Genomic DNA, 21604 nt, shown 5'->3' with positions numbered 1-21604 from the left:
ACACAAGGAAAATATTAGCCCAAGAGACAGAAAGGTCCACATAAACCAGAGACTGCATCAGCCTGAGACCAGAAGAACTAGATGGTGCCTGGCTACCACCAATGACTGCCCTGACAGGGAAGACAACAGACAGTTCCTGATGGAGCAGGAGAAAAGCAGGGTGCAGAACTCAAATTCACGTAAAAAGACCAGACTTAATGGTCTGACTGAGACTGGAGGGACCCCAGAAGATATCGCCCCCAGACTCTCTGTTAGCCCAGAACTGAAACCATTCTCGAAGCAACTCTTCAGACATAGACTGGACTATGGCGCGTAAAATGATACTCAAGAAAAGAGTGCTTCTTAGCTCAAGTAGATACATGAGACTAAATGGGCAGCTCTTGTCCAGAGGCGAGATAAGAAGGCAAAAAGGGACAGGAGCTGGTTGAATGGACATGCGAAATCCGGGGTGGAAAGGAGGAGTGTGCTGTCACATTATAAGGAGAGCAACTAGGGTCACATAACAATATATGTTTAAATTTTTGTATGAGAAACTAACTTGAACTCTAAATTTTCACTTAAAGCACAATAAAAACTAAAAAAGAAAAAAAACTTTTGTGTCCCATTAAAGTATAATGTTGAATCATGTGTATGTGCCCTTGGAAATATCATTTAGAATTAAGAAAATTAGTTAACAATAGGACCTAAAACATCTCTAATAAAAGATAGGAAATACTGATTAAACAAGGTAAAACTAGTATTCATACAGATGATTTAAATCAAATTTGAAAAAAAAATGATGAAAGCTGCTTGTGCATAGAAGTTGGCACAGATAGTTTCGATAGCCTGAATACCAATGTTAGATATGAGTCATGTAAAAAATTGATTTGTAGACTACAGATTGGTATTCTAAAACCTTTGAAACAGCTTATTTACTTTTTCTAACCATTAAGTTGAAAAAGTTATACTTTAGTGAATGATTAACAAGAGTTTAAATAAATGTAATTATAAATGCTCAGAGAGTAATACTGTGGTCCTATTTAAACAGCTTGATTTGATGTGAACACTCTCATACATGGAAAATTAGGCCCAACTGAGAATCAGAGAATATTGTAAGTAATGGAAATAGTGCTAAATATGCTAAAATTATGAGCAGAGGGAAACTTTACATTACTATATTGTGTATAAGTCACTTAACTGCATGTAAAATTCTTTCTGAAAAAAACATTAGAAAATAGTCTTTGCTAAAAGAAAAAGGTATAATTAAAACTATTGAACATTAAACGAAGTTACTGTTGCTGACAAATAGTTGTTGTTGTTAGGTGTGTCGTGTTGATTCTGACTCATAGCGACCCTGTGTGTAACAGAAGGAAGCACTGCCCGGCCCTGCACCACCCTCACAATCATTGTTATGCTTGAGATTTTTGGAACTTTGGAGAAACTAAAGAATGATAACATAAAGCAAATAAACTCACTGACAGAAACTGTTTCGTCCAATTCTCTTGACTTTTCTTTTTCATGGATAGTCTTTTTTTTTTTATTGTGGTAAATATATGCACAACAAAATATTCACCGATTCAACAATTTCTACATGTATAATTCAGTGACATTGATTACTTTCTTCAAGTTGTGCAAACATTCTCGCTATCCTTTTCCAAGTTATTCCTCCGCTTTTAACATAAACTCATTGTTCCCTAAGCAAAAGTTCCCCCTTTCCCTCTCTCTCCCACCCCTGGTATCCACTAATAATGATTGGTTTCTATGTATTTGCTTATTTCATGTAAATGCGATTACACAATATGTGTCCTTTTGTAACTGACTTATTTCAATCAGCATGTTTTCAAGGTTCATCCATGTTGTGGCATGCATCAGGACTTCATTTCTCTTTATGGCTGAGTAGCATTCCATTGTATGTGTACACCACACGTTTATCCAATCATCCGTTGACGGACATTTTCGTTGTTTGCACAATTTAACTATTGTGAAAAGTGTTGCAATACACATTGGGGTACAGGCTTTTACTTTTTTTAATTACAAAAATAATGCATGTTAAAAAAATAATAATAATGCATGTTTATGGCAAAATGTTCGAACAAGACAGAAAGGCATAAAGTTAAAAATGAAAGCCTTCCTCTTTCCTTACTCTGTAATCCCACATCCAGAAGTAACCATGGCTAGCAGTATGTTCAGTGTCTAATTTATTCTCCGTACACACAAACACATAAACCCACTGCCTTCAAGTTGATTCCAACTCATAGTGACTCTATAGGACAGAGTAGAACTGCCCTATAGGGTTTCCAAGGCTATAAATCTTTACAGAAGCAGACTGCCACATCTTTCTCCCACAGAGCGGCTGGTGGATTCAAACCACCAACTTTAGGTTAGCAGCCAAGCACTTTAACCACTGAGCCACCAAGGCTCTTTACACAAACATGCACATATAGTCATCCATATTTTTACAAAACTGAATCATATTATTACTTGTGTGTGTGTGTGTGTGTGTGTGTGCGCGTTAGATGAAAGTTTACAGAGCACATTAGATTCCCACTCGATAGCTTGTACATAAAGTGTTTCATGGCCATGGCTTCATTCCCCACAGTGAGTCAGCACTCTCCCCATTTCCGCCCTGGGCTCCCATTTCCTTTCATCCTGATTTTCTACCACTTCCTGCCTTTTCATCTTTGCTTTTGGGCAAATATTGTCCTTTGGATCTTGTATAACTGATTGTTCTAAGGATCACTTTCCTCTCAAGTATTATTGTTTATTTTATGGGCTTGTCTATTGTTTGTCTGGAAGGTGGTCTCCGGGAATGGCTTCAGTTCCAGGTCAGAAGGGTGTCGTGAGGCCATAATCTCAGGGTATCTCCAGTCTCTGTCAGGCCAGTAAGTCCGGTCTTTTTTGTGAATTTGATTTTTTGTTCTACACTTTTCTCCTGCTCTGTCCAGGACCCTCTATTGTGATCCCAGTCAGAGCAGTCGGTGGTAGTAGCCAGGCACCATCTAGTTCTTCTGATCCCAGGGTCATGTAGGTTCATGTGGTCTACATTTATTTTTTATTATCCTTCCTGATTAATTGACAATTAAAGGTATACTGTTTTTGTTATACTTTTTTCTGTTCTTATCTCTCCTATTAGAGGCTATAGGCCATCTGAAGGCAGAAGCTGTCTCATTAACCCTTCCTTCAAATGCCAACCATGGTGCCTTGTGGTTATTAAATAAATGCTTAGAGACTTGAATTTAAGCAAATAATCAAAATCTAAGTAAACGGATGAAGAGTGAAGAAAAGGATAAAATAGTAGTGGGTTGAAGGAAACTTGGAAAAATAAAAATGATTTATCTAAACTTGCTTTTGCTGACGCATATAACTCTCTGAAAGGGAAAAATGGAGACAGAACTGAATGCAGTGCTGATGAATTCTGCATTTGACTGGGTACTGCAGTGGCACCCCAGTTGGTGAGGCAGATGAAGACATAATCAAAACCATGGCTTTCAGACTGCCTCTTAGAGTGTTCTTGGCACCTTGGCACATTGTCACATAGCTTTTTCTGTCTACTGTACCTTGGGATGTTTTCTGCCAGGTCTGTTACATAAACAAACAAACAAATCTGTTGCCATCTCATCAAATCTGACTCATGGCAACCCCATTCTGTAGAGTTTTCTTGGCAGATCGCTAGACCTGTCTTCTGCAGCGCCAGTGGGTGGCTTCAAACCGCCAACCTTTCAGTTAATAGTCAAGTGCAAACCATTTATGCCACCAGAGACCTTCTATCTCTTACATACTCCTTGTATTTTCACAGCCTATTCAATCATCTTCTGGTCTAAGGTGTGAAGGTATGTTTCAAAGGCACAGGATTTGATTTGCATGATGTCCTAGAAATGACCAGGAACTAGAAGGCTGAAGGACTTAGTTCTAATTCTAGCTTTGCCACTAACTGAGACCTTGGGCAAGTCACTTACTTCTTGGGCTTCAGTTTCTTCATCTAATAGAAATTTAAAAAAAAGAAACTGGACAAAATGACCTCTAAGGTCCATCCTATACCTCTAATTGGCAGTAAGAACACAGAACTTAGAGCCAGACAGCCTGGTCTTGACTCACCTCTAGAAATGAGGAAAGTTACCTAACTTCTCTACTCTTTGGTTTCCTCCCTCTAAAATGGGAATGATTATAGTACCTACACCTCACAAGATTTAAATGAGGATTAAATGAGATAGTACATGCAAAGCACCTAGAACAGAGCCAGCACATTTGGTTAAGAGACATGTTAGCTCTTATTATTATCTAAATTGTTAAATTTCTTCGGTTCTATAGTTCACTCATTATTCTGTTATGTTTGATAATAGAAGTCAGTCATCTTTCAACACCATTTAGTTATTACTTGTCTGAAGGGGGTGCTGGACTAAATGCTCTTCAAGCACAACATCCCTGCCATTTCAGTCTAACATTGGCCATGGTGTAAAGATCACCATCCTCAGTGTCAAGACTATCAAGTGTAGGGGTGGTCCCTAAGGGATTTATTTAGCTTCTGACACCAATGAGGACAATATGCCAACCTTGCTGGTTCCAGGAAAGAGGCACAGAGTTAGATATAAATGCCACACACTGTATGAATGTCACACACTGTGCTAGGCACCTGGACAGCTTCATGGTTTTCTGACCACTACGGATTTTCTGACAGGTCCTCCATAACTTTGCTAGGTGATCCTGAATTCCAGGCATACATAGATATTTTCCTCTCAGCATGCTAGAGAGTAGGATACGAGACCCTCATCTGAGGACTGTTTAGTTCTTTTAATAACCAAGTATAGCCAAAAGAAATAATTTAAAACTGTAGGTCTGTAGTTCCTGTCAAATGGTCTTTCCCTATAGCTTCAAAATTTAGAACTACTGGCAGATACAGAATACAGGACAGTGTAGTAAGGTGATGAGAGAGCCCTATGTTCAAATCCTAGCTCCACCACTGGTCAGCTTCTGTGAACTTTGGTTTCTTCTCTGAAATTTGAAAATAAAATAATTGAAAACAAAATAGAAGGAATAGAAAAATTTCTCCTATTTTCTTTTCAATTATTATATTTTCAAATTATGAATTTTAAATGCGTTTTTAATATTATGAATATTTATTATGAATTATGAGTATATGGGTATTTTTATACTATGAATTTTATATTATGAGTATTGTTAATTAAATTTTAATATGATCATTACTGAGTTATTCCAACTGTAGAAAACATGACTTTGGACCATTAAAAATAGCATGACTAAGCATTTTCTTTAGGAAAGATGGTAACTTTTGTTAATATTTAAAGTCTCTCCTAAGACTAATGAGGGTAAGATATTATTTCCGAGAGAATCAAGATTGTCAAAATATTAAAGCAATGACAGTCACATAATATATTTTAAGGATATAATGGTCACAAATTTTTTTAATGCATAGTAAAGGTCACACACCGTAAACACCCAATAAAAATTCCACAAATTTTTATGAATGAATGAATGTTAAATAACCTGAAAGAACAGCAATTTTAATTAGTATAAAACTTAATGCTAAAATAAAGAAGTGTTGAGCCGATGGAAAAAAAAATGAATCAAACTGAAGTTAATCCCAGTACAAAGGACAAAGAGTGAAACTCAATCACCTGCAGAAAATAAATGAAGACAAACATGTTCAGCCGTGAAACTCTGAGAGGTTAGCGTGAGCTATCTACAGAACAGACTTCCCACCACTATTTTCCACAGTTGGCTCTTTCAAAGTACTTCAGATTTACATTTGTTTGGTTTTCATAGGGCCTTCACATACTTTTTACCTCATTTGATCATCATAATTTTCTAGGATGTTTATTTTTGGCTCAGTTTAATGGTGGAGGGGACTGAGTCAGCTAGGAGAAGAAATGTTTTGTCCAAGATCATAGAGCTCATTATAGCGGGGCCAGTGCCAGAGCCTGGGTCTCCTGCTTTCAAGATCAGGATCCTTTCCTTGGGAGAAGTACCATGTAAGTTGTTCTAATTGTTGTTAGTTGCCGTCAAGTCGATTCTGACTCACGGCGACCCCCATATGTGTAGAGTAGAACTGCTCCATAGACTTTTCAAGGCTTTGACCTTTCAAAAACAGATCACCAGGCTTGTCTTCTGAGACGCCTCTGGGTGAGTTCGATTGGCCAACCTTTTGGCTAGTAGTTTTAGCGCTTAACTGTTTGCATTAGCAGCACTTTTCTATCATTCCTGATGGCCTTTTATCCTCAAATTGAGCTATCAATGTTTTTCAAAGTGAATCGGCACGTATTTATTACAGCAGGTAGTCAGAGAACTCTCACACCAATGGACCAAACACATGGAGGCAAATTTGGAGTTGGAAATCACAGAAACTCAATATGTAAATGTTCTGTACCCAGCAACCTGAACCAACTTTTAAGAAATTATCTTAAAAGAACGTTTAGAAGGGCAATTTAAAGACCCAAAACTCCATCGTGTCACTAGATTTGTGTCCTGGTCATGGTGATCATTATCCATACCAGGGAAATGTAATCTACCGTAATCTACATTTACATGAGTGCTGTTTGTTGTTCTGGCCGTTGTTGTTATTAGCACATATTCCTAGATGTAAAATCCAACAATCTAAAGAAATATAAGTCAATTTTTTTTTACATTTGAGAAAGCAATTTAGTCCATTCCTGGGATTAACAAAAGGAAATAATTCAAACAAATTAAACCAATCAAAAGCTATATGGCCAAAGGAATTTATTGCAACATTATTCATGGCACGAAAAAAAGGAAAGAAAGAATACAAACAACTAATGTCTTTCAAAACAGAGAGGAGGTTAAGTAAATCCTGTTTCAACTTACGTTGTTAGACTGTCATTAAATTAGATAATTATGAAGACTGAAAATAACATGGAAAATGTTTAAACTGATTTTAGCTGGGAAATATATTGGTAAAGGCTGGAAGGGAACACAGAAATATGGCAACAGTTTGTTATGGCTATGGAGTTTTTAAACAAATTTTCTTTAATAGGTTTAATCTAATATTTAGTAACTAGCCTTAATAATAAGCAAGTAATTACAGTTCACGTGAAAATATTTCAGCCAAAATGTGATTGAAATCATGCAGATTTGGAAATTTAACTCTTGACAAATGACTGGGAGTTCATTAAATACAGACTTGTATGATGTGTTAGGTTTGTTCATCTGTCTTCAACCCCATCACTTCCACAGCCATCTTCCTTCCTTCTCTTCCTGACCCCTAACTCTTTCTTCATCTTTGTTTCAAAAGTTGTGCCAGCTATCTTATTTGCTTCCTATCATCTGCAGAACTTATCTGAATCTGGATTTCCAGGGGCATCAAAGGGAGTGGTTACCTTAGACTAGAGGAGGAACGAGACTGAGATATTAGGCCCCTGGCTGTCTCTCAGTGACATAGGCTCTGATAGCTGGCTCAAAAAGAAAAAGCTGCTGACTTCCCCTTTAAGTACTGAATCTAAAGAACAAAGGTTGAAGCTCCCTTAAATCAATCATTCCAAAGGTAGGTGGCCTTGTACAAGATAGAGGGTAACCTTGGAAAATCGTAGAATGACTGTTGTGCAAGGTTTCAGAGCCCAGAGTCGCACCCCTCTACCAAACCCGTTTTAGTTTTCTAAGCAAACCAACCTCCTGAGCTTTGGACTAAACAACACAGGTAGATATCCCTGTTTCATCAAGACTTACGTCAAACTCGCTATCTCTGAGCGATACTTTTTACCTTGTTACCTGGTAAATAGGATCAAGTTATAACCACAGTGCTGCACAGAGAACCTCCCCTACATTCTCTGCATGAGAATGGGGAGGCTGTCTTCAGCCCAGAGAAAAGATAACCCTAGATACCTTGATAGCCTATGCAAATAGCAGCAAAGGTGAAAGAGATGCTGTGGAACACGAAGGTCACCTTGGACCCTGACAGAACATGCATATGTATATTCAGGAAACTTGCAGGTGAGGCATGGCAAAGGTATAAGCCTGTTTGTTATCTACCAAGCTGTACTGTTTTTCACTAAAATGCTGACTTAACCGAGATTTTTATCACAGCTTGAGTCATCTTTTATATTCATCACTGAACCATCTGATAGAATGTTTATTTTGAAAAACTTGCCCTCCTTTTTTTCCTACCAGAACTGGGTAATTCCTATTAACCAAAACCAAAAAACCAACGCCGACCCCATGTGTTTCAGAGTAGAACTGTGCTTCATAGGGTTTTCATAGCTATGACCTTTCGGAAGCAGGTTGCCAGGCCTTTCTTCTGAGGTGCCTTGGGGTGGGTTTAAACCATCAATCTTTTTGCTGTTAGTAGCCCAGTGCTTAACCATTTGTACAAGCCAAGGAATCCTTAATTCCTATTGTTGTTGTTGGGTGCCGGCGAGTTGATTCCTACTCACAGCAATCCCATGTCACGGAGTAGAACTGCCCCATAGGGTTTTCTAGGCTGTAATCTTTATGTAGGAGCCCTGGTGGTGCAATGGATAAGCGCTTGGCTGCTAAGAAAAAGGTTGGAGGTTCAAACCTACTAGCTGCTTTGCGGGAGAGAAAAGACCTGGTAATCTGCTCCTGTAAAGATTACAGCCTAGGAAACCCTATGGGGTAGTTCTACCCTGTACGATAGGGAAATGAGTCGGAACCCACTTGATGGCACACAACAACAACAATCTTTCAGTTATCACTGTTAGCAGCCAAGCACCTAACCACTGCACCACCAGGACTCCTTTTAATGCCCATTAAAAAAAAAACAAAAAACAAACCTGCTGCCGTTTAGTCGATTCCAACTCATCGTGATCCTATAGGACAGGGTAGAACTGCGCATAGGATTTCCAAGGAGCAGCTGGTGGATTCAGACTGCTGACCTTTTGGTTAGCAGCCAAACGCTTAACCACTGCACCACCAGGGCCCCTTTAATTCCTATTAGAACTAGGTTAATAAATTTATACTGAATCCATCTCATTCTCCCTTTAGCACATGCAGGCATCAGATTTGCAAGGCAGCTAGTTTACGACTGAAAATCTCACATACGTTTAGTGTTTTCCAGTTTGCACATCAGAGGTTCACAACAACCTTGAAAGAGAGATACTGGTCACTCTTGTCTTTCATAGATGAAAGCACAGAAGCTACCAAGGGATTAAGTGGCAGATTAGAATAAAGTAAAGAATGCCTCCTTTAAGTTCTAGTAATGCATGACTGCTTTTGTTTCATAGAATCAGAAGAAAAGCGGTTATCAGGACCTTCCGTTGTGATTACAGCCCCAGAGGAGCCCAGAAAGGGAGGCTGAGGCCACTCAAGAGACAGTTGGCCTCGAGCTCCCTTGAGTTCCTCCAGAGCTAGTAGTTTTCAGGCCTGAACACTTCTCTGAAAGGAAAGCATTCTTAAGGCTCTTTGGGAACATTTGGGTGCTAAATGGTTCCAGGATGTTCCAGTGAAAATCAAACAAGGGCAGGTAGCTGGCAGTAGTAGTACCTCAAGGCATATCAGTTCTTCAGAAAAATCTTTCTGGAATGATTTAAATTAGCTTTTGCTGCATAAAGCAGGGAGGCACCAGGTTTGGAATTGTCACCCCTTGCTTTAATGCCTATCTTTCTCCAACCTAACAGGATTTATAAAACATGTTCGGCGTCTACAGGATCTATTAGGTTTGAATCATTGCTCATATTTCATTGCTTTTGACTTACAAAAAGACAATTTCAAATGGTTCAATCGAATATAAAACATCTCTAGTGAGTGAAGGAGCCCTGGTGGCGCAGTGATTAAGAGTTTGGCTGCTAACCAAAAAGGTCGGCAGTTCAAATACACCAGCTGCTCCTTGAAAACACTGTGGGGCAGTTCTACTCTGTCCTATAGGGTCGCTAGGAGTTGGGATTGGCTCGACGGCAAGAGGTTTGGTTTTTGGTTTAGTGAGTGAAAGAAAAGCTAAGGAGCAAAAGCGAAAGCAAACGCTGAGGGTTAAAAATAACAGGATTGTGAACCTGTTGTAGAAATACCCAGATAGAGGAGAAACTGGGAAACCTGAAGAGAGACATCAAGAGGCAGTCAAGTGAAATGCTGATGGGAAAATTGAGGTGGCTGTGACAGAGGAAGGCTGTCCAGGACAGAGATGGGCCTTGGATATTTAACTGGCTTAAAGTCCTTAACTGGAGTCCCAACTGTTCACTCCACCTTCTGATTTAACTCATGGCTCTTTGAGGAACCACGCTTTCTGGCTTCTAATTATTTTTTCATTTAGCTCCTTGCTTTATGCAGTTTTGTATGTTTCTCTGTCACACATTTCAGTCTTATTTTCCCCATAAGATTGGCCCCTGAGGGCAAGTTCCTGTGCCATCCGTCTCAGCCTCTCAGGGCCGGCCAGACATTGAATAAGTGCTCAGTAAGTACCTGCTGAATAGACTGGATACCCATCGTGGGTTGTGTTCTTGTTGGGTGCCATTGAGTCAGTTCTGACTCATAGCGACCCTATGTACAACAGAACGAAACACTGCACCACCATAGAATCCTTCAACATTCCAACTCAAGGCTTAAATTTTTTCTTCCATTCTTTCAGCTTGAGAAATGCCAAGCGTTTTCTTCCCTTTTGGTTTTCTAACTCCAAGTCTTTGCATATTTCACTATAATACTTTACTTTGTCTTCTCAAGCCACCCTTTGAAATCTGCTGTTCAGCTCTTTTACTACATCATTTCTTCCTTTCGCTTTAGCTGCTCTATGTTCAAGAGCAACTTTTAGACTCTCTTCTGAATCCCATTTTGGTCTTTTCTTTCTTTTTAATGACCTCTTGCTTTCTTCATATATGATGTCCTTGATGTCATCCCACAACTCATCTGGTCTTTGGTAATTGATGTTCAATGCATCAAATCTATTTTTTAGATGGTCTCTAAATTCAGGTGGGATATACTCAAGGTTGTACTTTGGCTCTCATGGACTTGTTCTAATTTTTTCAGCTGCAACTTGAACTTGCATATGAGCAATTGATGGTCTGTTCTGCAGTTGGCCCCTGGCCTTGTACTGACTGATGATATTGAGCTTCTCCATCGTCACTTTCCACAGATGTAGTTGATTTGATTCCTGTGTATTCCATCTGGAGAGATTCACCTGTATAGTCACCATTTATGTTGTTGTAATAAGATATTTCTAATAAATAAGTTGTTCGTCTTGCAGACTTCTATCATGCGATCTCCAGGGTTGTTTCTATCTTCAAGACCGTATTTTCCGACTACTGATCCTTCTTCTTTGTTTCCAACTTTCCCATTCCAATCACCAGTAATTATCAATGCATCTTGATTCTATGTTTGATCAATTTCAGACTGTAGAAGTTGGTAAAAATCTTCAATTTCTTCATCTTTGGCATTAGTGGTTGGTGGGTAAATTTGAATAAAATTTGTATCAATTGGTTTTCCTTGTAGGTGTATGGATATTATCCTATCACTGACAGTGTTGTACTTCAGGATGGATAGTGAAATGTTCTTTTTGACAAAGAATACGACACCATTCCTCTTCAATTTGTCATTCCCAGCATAGTAGACCATATGATTGTTGGATTCAAAATGGCCAATACCAGTCCATTTCAGCTCACTAATGCTTAGCAAATGATCTTTATGCATTCCATTTCATTTTTGACCACTTCCAATTTCCCTTGATTCATACTTCATACATTCTGATTACTAAAGGATGTTTGCAGCTGTTTGTTCTCATTTTAAGTCATGCCACATCAGCAAATGAAGGTCCTGAAAGCTTTACTCCCTCTACGTCATCAAGATTGACTTTACTTTGAGGAAGCGGCTCTTCCCTTGTTGTATTTTGAATGCCTTCCAACCTGAGGAGTTCATATTCTGGCACTATATCATACCATGTTCCACTGCTATCCATAAGGTTTTCACTGGCCAATTTTTTCAGAAGTAGATCACCAGGTCCTTCTTCCCAGTTTGTCTTAGTCTTGAAGCTCTGCTGAAACCTGTCCACCATGGGTGACTCTGCTGGTATTTGAAATACCAGTGGCATAGCTTCCAGCATCACAGCAACAAGCAAGCCACCACAGTACAACAAACTAACAGACGAGTGGTAGAAATTCTGGGGGGACCAATAATAACAACAATCATCTTTAGGCAGCACCTCCTATGTGACAGATGATTCTATGCTACATATTTCATATATACATTAACTCTAAATCTGACAGCAGTCTTACAAAGATTAATATTAATCTCATTTTATAGCTGAGGAAACTAAGAGATTTCAGAAAGGTTAAGTAATTTGCTCAAGGCCACACAGTAAGTACCTGAACTTCAAACCCAGGTGTGCTGACTCCAAAGTCCATATTCTTCTCATTAATTTTCTGCTTTGTGCAGTGCCCACTCTTCTTTTGCAATAAGAATAATAATATTGTTGTTGTTATTGTTGGCTGCCAACAAGTCAGCCTTTGACACATGGCAACCCCATGCACAATGAAACAAAACACTGCTAGGTTCTAAGCCATTCCCATGATTTGCTGCAAATCAGAGCATTGTTATCTATCGATTTTCACTAGCTGATTTTTGGAAGTAGATAACCACGTCTTTCTTCCTAGTCTGTCTTAGTCTGGAAGCTCTGCCGAAACCTGGTCAGCATCATCAAAAAAAAAAAAAAAAAAAAAAAAAAGCCAAACTTGTTGCTGTAGAGACGATTCCGACACATAGCAACCTTACAGGACAGAGTAGAACTGCCCCATAGGGTTTCCAAGGAGCAACTGCTGGATTCAAACTGCCAACTTCTGGGTTAGCAGCCAACTCTTAACCACTAGGCCACCAGGGCTCAGCATGATAGCAACACAAAAACCTCCACTGACTGACAGGCAGTGACGGCACGTGCACACGCGTGCAGTGGCTGGGAATGCAACAGGTTCTCCAAGTGGGGGGCAAGAACTCTACCACTGAACTGCCAATGCCTTATCAATAATTCAGATCACAACGGGCGAATCTCCAGCTGTTCACGGGGATGGTGCAGGACTTGGCAGCGTTTTGTTCTGTTGTATATGGAGTTGCCATGAGTCGGGGCAGCTAACTCTACGGGGCAGCTAGCTCCGGCTCCACAGCAGCTAACAACAACAACAAAGGCTTATACAGGGCTACTCTGTGCCAGGCAGTGTTCTAAAGCCCTTTATACACACTAACTCATTCGATCCTCACAGTAACCTTAGGAGGTAGGCTGGCTCTATCAGTATCCATTTACAGATTTAGAGCCTGAATTACCCTGCACTTCTAAATTAGGACCAAAGGGAGGTTTGTAGAACAGTAAAACATCATTGCTCTGTGTCTTTATGTAAAGGAAAAAACCTGAAAACCACATAGTATCTTACCTGCACCCAGCGCCAAAAGGGCCCGGGAAGGGAGCTAGGCAGAGAGCAAAGCTCTCTGCCTGCCCCCTCAGTAATCCTGTAGGAGAAGCTTTAGGTTGGAAGCCCAGGTGAAGTGGACAGAGAGCAGACTCTGAGGTCATCAGGGTTCCTTGGCAGATTTCCCATGCATCACACAATGTTTCAATAATTTTGTCCCTGAAGGGACTTTGCACCAATTGAGTTACCATCCTTGTAAGAAAAGATCATAAAGATTAATAGTATTTTCTTCTTAACAGGCTCATTCAAAAGTTTGGCATAACTACAACAGAAACTTCCGTCCACATCAGAAGGGCTGGTTATCGATCACGTTGGGATCCCATTGGATTGAACCAAACAGATCAGAAAATACAATGGATATACTCAAGTGCCAACAATCCATGGTTTCTGTGCTCGGATGGTTTGCCAACCCTATCCACGGGGACGGTGACTATCCAGAGGTAATGAAAAAGAAGCTGCTCTCCATTCTACCGCTTTTCTCTGAAGCAGAGAAGAGTGAGGTGAAGGGCACAGCTGATTTCTTTGCCTTTTCCTTTGGGCCCAACAATTTCAAGCCCCTAAACACCATGGCTAAAATGGGGCAAAATGTGTCACTCAATTTAAGAGAAGTGCTGAACTGGATTAAATTGGAATATGGCAACCCCCGAATCTTAATTGCTGAGAATGGTTGGTTCACTGACAGTCACGTAAAAACAGAAGATACCACAGCCATCTACATGATGAAGAATTTTCTCAACCAGGTTCTTCAAGGTTGGTTGCACATTAGCTCAACTTATAAAAATGTTTGAATGCTTATCCTATAGGATATTTAAAGTCACCTTTGAACATATACTATGATTGTTATTGGGCCTTTGTACTGCCCAGTGTTGACACAATTTTTTTAATGTTACTCCTATGTGTACTTCTTAATTAAAATTTTGAGAACAAAATAATTTTAGACGGCAGATACATCCTTAAGTGTCAAGAAGATGTTGTTTCATTCTTTTAAAAAGAACATAATGCGAAAAGAGATATGTTAAAATTTTTCTAAGAGTAGTACTTTAGCCTAAGATACTGAAAACTTTTTGTGATCCTTTAACTCTTTACATTCATAAGAGTATGAATGAGCCATAAATGGCAAATCTGAATAATTATTATTGCTCCTGGATTTTTTTTTTTTTCGTGATCCCTGCTTAGCTTGTCATTCCTTTTCCATTACTCAAGTAGTGACATCTACAGGTAGCTAATTAAAATAATGGAGCAGAGGACAAGCTCAAGTTATAATTGTTCTGTCCCCTTCAGAGCTGAGCTCTGTATCACTCAAAAATAAAAGATCCTTCTCTGGATCTCTCTAGGCTTCTGTAGCTCGTTTTAGAAGTCTCAAGCCTGAAGAAAAATCCCAGTTTCTGCAGGGAAGGATCTTCAGGGAGGGTTTTCGATGAGAGCCAGGCCCTGCTGCCCCAACCTGCAAGAAGGAGAAGCTTGGAACAGAGCCATGCCCAGACACAGGGCACATGCACATGGGGACCTCCAGAGCAGAGGACACTGCCTATAGGGCCTGGGCCAAATGCATGCCCTTGAGCAGAGTCAGAGGGGGTCTCCATTCACCAGGTGTTACCATTCCATGTCTCCTCAGGACCCTACAACACCAAAGGGACTAGAATCAGTTCCTGTTGAGACATATTTATCTCCTTGGAATTCCTTGGCATGGATTTTCCACGGCTTAGGAAAAGAACGTTAGTAAGAAAACCCCCAAAATGCAGAAATGAGGCATTTTTATTAGAGATATGAAAGTTTTTAAGAAAAGAAAAATGTATCGTGGTTGATTTGGGTATTTGTTGTTTTATTGCCACTATTTATATTCATATTTCATTTTTATCCAATTCCTAAAAGCGATTGAATCAGAGTTTTAAAGCTAGAAAGGTCTTTAGAGTCATCTTGTCCAACTGTTTCTGTTTCCAAGTGAGAAAACTGTTGCCCAATAGCAGCCTCTCAGGAGTACAACAGAGCAAGCCCCTGGCCTCCTGCCCCTCAACCCAGTGCATGTTCTCTTACATCACTTTGTGTTTTGCTCCTTCTTAGAGTTGCATTCACTTATGTTAAATCTAAAAGCTACTTTTTTTTTTGTCCCTGAAGGATGGTTTCATACAATGGATACTTTGGCCACAGATGGGAGCCAACTCAAACTTGAAAGGAAAAACTCTTGGTCACAAGTAGACATGTGAATTGGTCCCAAAGGGCTCTGGAAATTACCATGGCCCCTGACACAGATTTGCACACTAAGTTTCAGGAATATTTTTTTTCTAACTGCACCGTTCACTTGTTGTGGGGGGTACCATCTGGATGAAAAGAACTGCCACTCTTCAGGTGGGGACATGAATTTTCCATTTTGACATAATGGGCCTGCAAATTAGGAAAAAGGTTGGTTTCACAATATCCTGTTCCCTGGCATGCTGTCAGTGAATCGTAAACATGGACCAGAATGTTTAAGTCTGTGATCACCTCTGCTTTCTTTTCTCTGTGTAGCAATAAGGTTTGATGGAATACGAGTGTTTGGTTACACTGCCTGGTCTCTCCTGGATGGCTTTGAATGGCAGGATGCTTACACCACCCGCCGAGGATTATTTTACGTTGATTTTAATAGTAAGCAAAAAGAAAGAAAACCCAAGTCTTCGGCACATTACTACAAACAGATCATACAAGAAAACGGTTTCACTTTAAAAGAGTCCACACCAGATGTGCAGGGTCAGTTTCCCTGCGACTTCTCCTGGGGTATCACTGAATCTGTTCTTAAGGTAAGTGGCTGCTTACAAATCCACTATAAGCTGAGACAAACGGTACGCGTTTTCTAAATTTCATTTTCTCGATGCCGGCTAAGAGACGATATCAAATACCACGACCATTTGGAGGTTATGAAGGGAAGATGGAGGAAGGGAGGGAAGAGGAAGAGGGGTATTAACCCTGATAACCTTTTAGGAGTCCCTGGGTTGTGCAAACAGGTAAGCATGCAACTACTAACTGAAAGGGTGGCTGTTCAAACTCACCCAGAGGCACCTCAGAAGAAAGGCCTGGTGATCTGCTTCCAAAAGATCATAGCCATTGGAAACTCTATAGAGCACAGCTCTACTCTGCCACACATGGGATCGTCCGTCATGAGTCGGAATCGATTCCATGGCAACTGGTTTGGTTTTTGGTTAGGAGAGCCATTTGTGTGTGAGAACTCACGGTTGGTGATGGAAATTTAGAGATGAAGAGGCTGCCATCAAGAAGCATACAGTCTAGGGGAACTTACAGTCATTTCCATGTGAGGCATTTGTTAGTAGTGTCAAAATTTTAGAAAAAAAATGTCTACAGATTCTGTTTTGCCAAGAGCAAATTATTAGCAACCCTTTATTTAAGCTATTTTTGTTACTTCATAGATTTGGGCATTTTACCTTATGAGGTCTCTTTATCCTGGGTGTGTATCCCAGTGGCAGCTGCCAAGCATGTCTCATTCCTCACCTTCTCCAGATGTTTATTCAGTCATCATCCACTCAAAATGCTTTTCTCCTCTCCAAAGAATCATAACCCCATCCTTATCACTTTCCCTGCTTTCTTTTCTACGTAGCCCAAACGCACTCTGTATTTTACACATTTTTCTTATTTATCACCTGTCTTCTCCCACTAGAATGCAAGATGCATGAGGACAGAGATGTTTGAGGCTTTGTTGCTGGCTGTATGCCCTACTAGAGAGCTGTCGGGCATATGGCACATGCTCAACATATAGTGAATGAATGAGGTCAACTTTTAGACCCAATGGGACCTTAGAGACCTTCTATTCCAAATTCTTTATTTTACAGGTGAGGAAAGTGAGACCCATCAATTAATAATTGAGGCCTAAGTGACTGCCCACTGTAACACAAATAATGGCAGAACTGCAACAGGCAGCCTGTAAGCCTCCAGACTCAAAGTGCTCTTTCCAGAATAATAATAACAACTAGTTTTTAAGCCCTTACAATGTGCCAAACATTTAACTACTGCATGTATGTGCATTCTCTCAATTAAACTTCAAAAACCCCATTTTATAGGCAAGAAAACTCAGGTTTTAGGACTTACATAACTTGCCCAGATTGCCCAGATCTGCCTGTCTCCTGGCCACTATGCTATAAGATCTCACAATACCACAATACTGACTGTATTCTAGAAGTATATGGAAAGACAGCAATCTGTAGATATACAAGGGATGGGATGGACAAAAGAGCCCAAACTATGGGTGGGCAAAGTTCACAGGTTATAAATCTCAGCCCCTGTCCATATTTAAACAAGATTTTAGTAAAGGCTCAGGGATGATAAAAGGGGGACAGATACAGAGAGTAACATAAACACAGGGACTTATCTTCATCTTGGGTTATTTATAAAGCCACCTACTTGCCCAGTTCCTACCCCTGCCTCTACATGGCAGAGGCAGCCCATCTTCTCCCTACCTTGATCAAGTGAGTTTGTCATTCAAAATTCCAGACCCAGAAAAGAAAGCCCCCAAGAGAGAAAAGGGTTCCCTCTCTCACCTGTACATGACCCAAACTGCAAGTGTCTCTTTCATCTGATCACTCACCTGTTCCCCAGTGATTGGCACTGGCACTGTGAGTGTCTGCCCCATTCTGGGGACCCCACTCCTGAGGAGCAAACACTGATCACTTGCGTCAGGGGAAAGCAGTGCTGTGACCGGTCAGGTCTGAGTTCCATGCCTACCCCTGAAGTCCAGTGAGGAGTCAGCTTCCCTTGAGCCACTTGGACTAAGAGTGAGGATAAGTGGTTTGCCAAGAAAAGTCAGGCTGCTGTTGCCAGAGGATGTATGGTTAGACACTGCGTAGGCAAAAAACCAGAGTTCCTCTACAGAGAGACTGACAGAATATTTAGAAATATTACCATGTTTTAGGGAACATCTAGCTCAATTGGCCTAACACAGTTTATAAAGACAATGTTCTACATCCTACCTTGGTGAGTAGCGTCTGGGGTATTAAAAGCCTGTGAGCAGCCATCTAAGATACTCCACTGGTCTCACCCCTTCGGGAGCAAGGGAGAATGAAGAGAACAGGATTCAAGGAAAAGATTATTCCAAAGGACTAATGGACCACAGCTACCAAGGCCTCCACCGGACTGAGGCCAGTACAGCTAGATGGTGCCCGGCTACCATCTCTGACTGCTCTGACTGGGATCACAACAGAGGGTCCTGGACAGAGCTGGAGAAGGATGCAGAACAAAATTCTAACACACAAAAAGAGACCAGATTTACTGGCGTGACAGAGACTGGAGAAACCCCGAGAGTATGGCCCCCAGACACCCTTTTAGCTCAGTGGTGAAGTCACTTCCGAGGTTCACCATTCAGCCAGGGACTGGACAGCTCCATAAAACAAAACGGGACTAATGAGGCACAGCAGTCCAGGGACAAGGACTAGAAGGCCGAGGGGACAGGAAAGCTGGTGATAGGGAACCCAAGGTTGAGTAAAGACAGTGATGACGTGTAGTGGGGTTGTGAACCATTGTCATAGGGCAACATGTGTACTAACTGTTTAATGAGAAACTATTTTATTCTGTAAACCTTCATCTAAAGTGAGAATAGCAGCACAACTGGAAGAGCGTAGTCAATGTCACTGAACTGTGCATGTAGAAATTTTTGAAATGGTGTATCTTTGGCTGTGTAATATTTTCACCAAAAAAAAAAAAAGGTCGAGAAGGGAGAGAGTTGACATGTCATGGGGTTGTTAACCAATGTCTTAAAACAATATGTGTACTACTGTTAAATGAGAAACTATTTGTTCTGTAAACTTCCACCTGAAGTACAATAAATATATATATATATAATATATTAAAAAAGATATATTACCATGCCTACCACCCTCACAGAGCTCTGGTGGTGCACTGGTTAAGCGTTTGGCTGCTAACCAAAAGGTCAGCAGTTTGAAACCACCCGTGGCTCCTTGGAAGAAAGATGTGGCAGTCTGCTTCCATAAAGATTTACAGCCTTGGAAACCCTATAGGGTCGCTTTGAGTCAGAATCGACGGCAGTGGGTTTATTGTGCTTTAGATGAAGGTTTACAGAGCAAATTAGTTTCTCATTAAACAATTAATACACATATTGTTTTGTGACATTGGTTGCCAACCCTACAATGTGTCAACACTCTCCCCTTCTCAACCTTGGGTCCCCCATTTCCATTCGTCCAGCTTTCCTGTCCCCTTCTGCTTTCTCATCCTTGCCCCTAGGCTGGTGCACCCATTTAGTCTCATATACATAGTTGAGCTACATGTATTATTGTTTTTTTTATGGGCCTGTCTAATCTTTGGCTAAAGGGTGAACCTCAGGAGTGACTTCAGTACTGACTTAAAAGGGTGTCTGGGGGCCATACTCTCAGGGTTTCTCCAGTCTCTGTCAGATCAGTAAGTTTAGTCTTTTTTCGTGAGTTTGAATTTTGTTCTACATTTTTCTCCAGCTCTGTCTGGGACCCTCTATTATGATCCCTGTCAGAGCAGTTGATGGTGGTAGCCGGGCGCCATCTAGTTGTGCTGGACTCAGTCTGGTGGAGGCTGTGGTAGTCATGGTCCATTAGTCCTTTGGACTGATCTTTCCCCATGTCTTTGGTTTACTTCATTCTCCCTTGCTCCACACGGGGTGTGACCAGTAGACATATCTTAGATGGCTGCTCACAAGCTTTTAAGACCCCAGGTGCTACTCACCAAAGTAGGATGGAGAACGTTTTCTTTATAAACTGTTAGGCCAATTGAGCTTGATGTCCCCCCCGAGACCATGGTCCCCAGCCCTCAGCCCAGTAATTCGGTCCCTCAGGGAGTTTGGATGTGTCTACGAAGCTTCTATGACAGACTTGGTCAAGTTGTGCTGACTTCCCCAGTATTCTGTATTGTTTTACCCAATGGTTTTAACATTCATTTGCAAACCCTGCCTGACTCAGTTATTATTTTGTAGCTAGCAAAATGATGGCTTTCTAATTAATTATTCCTATTTAGAAAATATAATTAGATTATTAGTTGGTATTCTTTATAAAGAAAAGTTTTCTTCCCCCTCTACTTTTTAAATTTTGACTGTCACTATGGATTTGTGGATTATTTTTAATTCAATGTGTTACAATTTATTATTATTCATTATTCCTTCTGATGCTCCAATTATCTCAAATTTGGCCAATGGACCCCTTCAGGTTGTTTCTGTATTTTTTTTTTTTTTATATATATATTTCCCTTTCAGTTTTCAAGCATTTTCTTATTTTCTGACACAATATGTCCCAGGATAACCTCATTCTTTTCCTGCCCCAGACTTGGAGAAAGCTATATTTCTCCGGAGCCCTGGATCCCTTCAGTGGGCAACAGTATTTAAAACCAAGCTCTAGGAGCTAACTTTCAGCATTCTAAAAAACCTTAGGGTTAGGATGGGAATGGGGTGCATCGTCTTTAACTAGATCTCTCAGCAGATTATGTAATCACACCCTAAGACTAATGCTTCCTGGAGGTTTCTAAAAGTAAGATAGATTTTCATTTGATTTTTTGCCTTGTTTATTAAAGCACTAAAAGACACAGAGAGGCAAGATTGCCTTTTGTAAACACCCATTCAATACCGTGATGCTCTGAGCTTTCAAAACACTGAAACTGGCCATCTAGGCTATAAGGATTTTATTCAACTAATTAATTATATACAGGTTTAACTTCATGCTCACATGATCAATGTTCTCTCCGTTTAATGTTCTAGACAACTGGTGGACAGATGGCAAGTGGGCAGTGATATGGTTTTGTAATTAGACTATGAAAGAAGACACATGAGAAAACAATTAGAGGCAAAATATTTACTAAAGGTTAATTATCATTTTTCCTGGTGCATTTAAATTCAGTCATGGGAGGAAAAAAAATTTAAAACAAATACAGACTTTTATTTTCCCATATTAATCTTGAATTTGGACAATGTTTTTCTTAAGCCCTTTGCTTCAGGGCCTGGCAGGCAATTATTGCAACAGCAGAAAAACTAAACCTAAGCCACAACTACCTTATGTTTGTAGAGTGCATTATACTTACTGGGAGCCCTGGTGGCGCAGCGGTTAAGAGCTACGGCTGCTAATCGAAAGGTCGACAGTTGGAATCCACCAGCTGCTCCTTGGAAACTCTATGGGGGCAGTTCTACTCTGTCCTATAGGGTCACTATGAGTCGGAATCGACTCAACAGCAATGGGTTTTTGGTTGTAGTTACAGAGAGTTTCCCAAAGTCATTGAGTCCTCACAGCACACCTGTGAGGTGGGAGGAACTG

General features: G+C 40.4%; 1 protein-coding gene across 2 annotated transcripts in view; it reads left to right on the top strand.

Moving 5' to 3' along the window:
• KLB (klotho beta) overlaps positions 1-21604 on the top strand; it is a 39165-nt gene that overhangs the window by 11767 nt on the left and 5794 nt on the right. For both annotated transcript variants that reach the window (XM_004384669.2, XM_004384670.2), the window contains exons 2-3: positions 13583-14093; positions 15849-16117. In XM_004384669.2, coding sequence (XP_004384726.1) covers positions 13583-14093; positions 15849-16117 — 780 coding nt within the window. The remainder of the gene's footprint in view (positions 1-13582; positions 14094-15848; positions 16118-21604) is intronic.

Source organism: Trichechus manatus, unplaced genomic scaffold, assembly GCF_000243295.1.
Source record: "Trichechus manatus latirostris isolate Lorelei unplaced genomic scaffold, TriManLat1.0 scaffold00126, whole genome shotgun sequence".
Classification (NCBI taxonomy): domain Eukaryota; kingdom Metazoa; phylum Chordata; class Mammalia; order Sirenia; family Trichechidae; genus Trichechus; species Trichechus manatus.
This window is presented reverse-complemented; position numbering and strand designations above follow the sequence as displayed.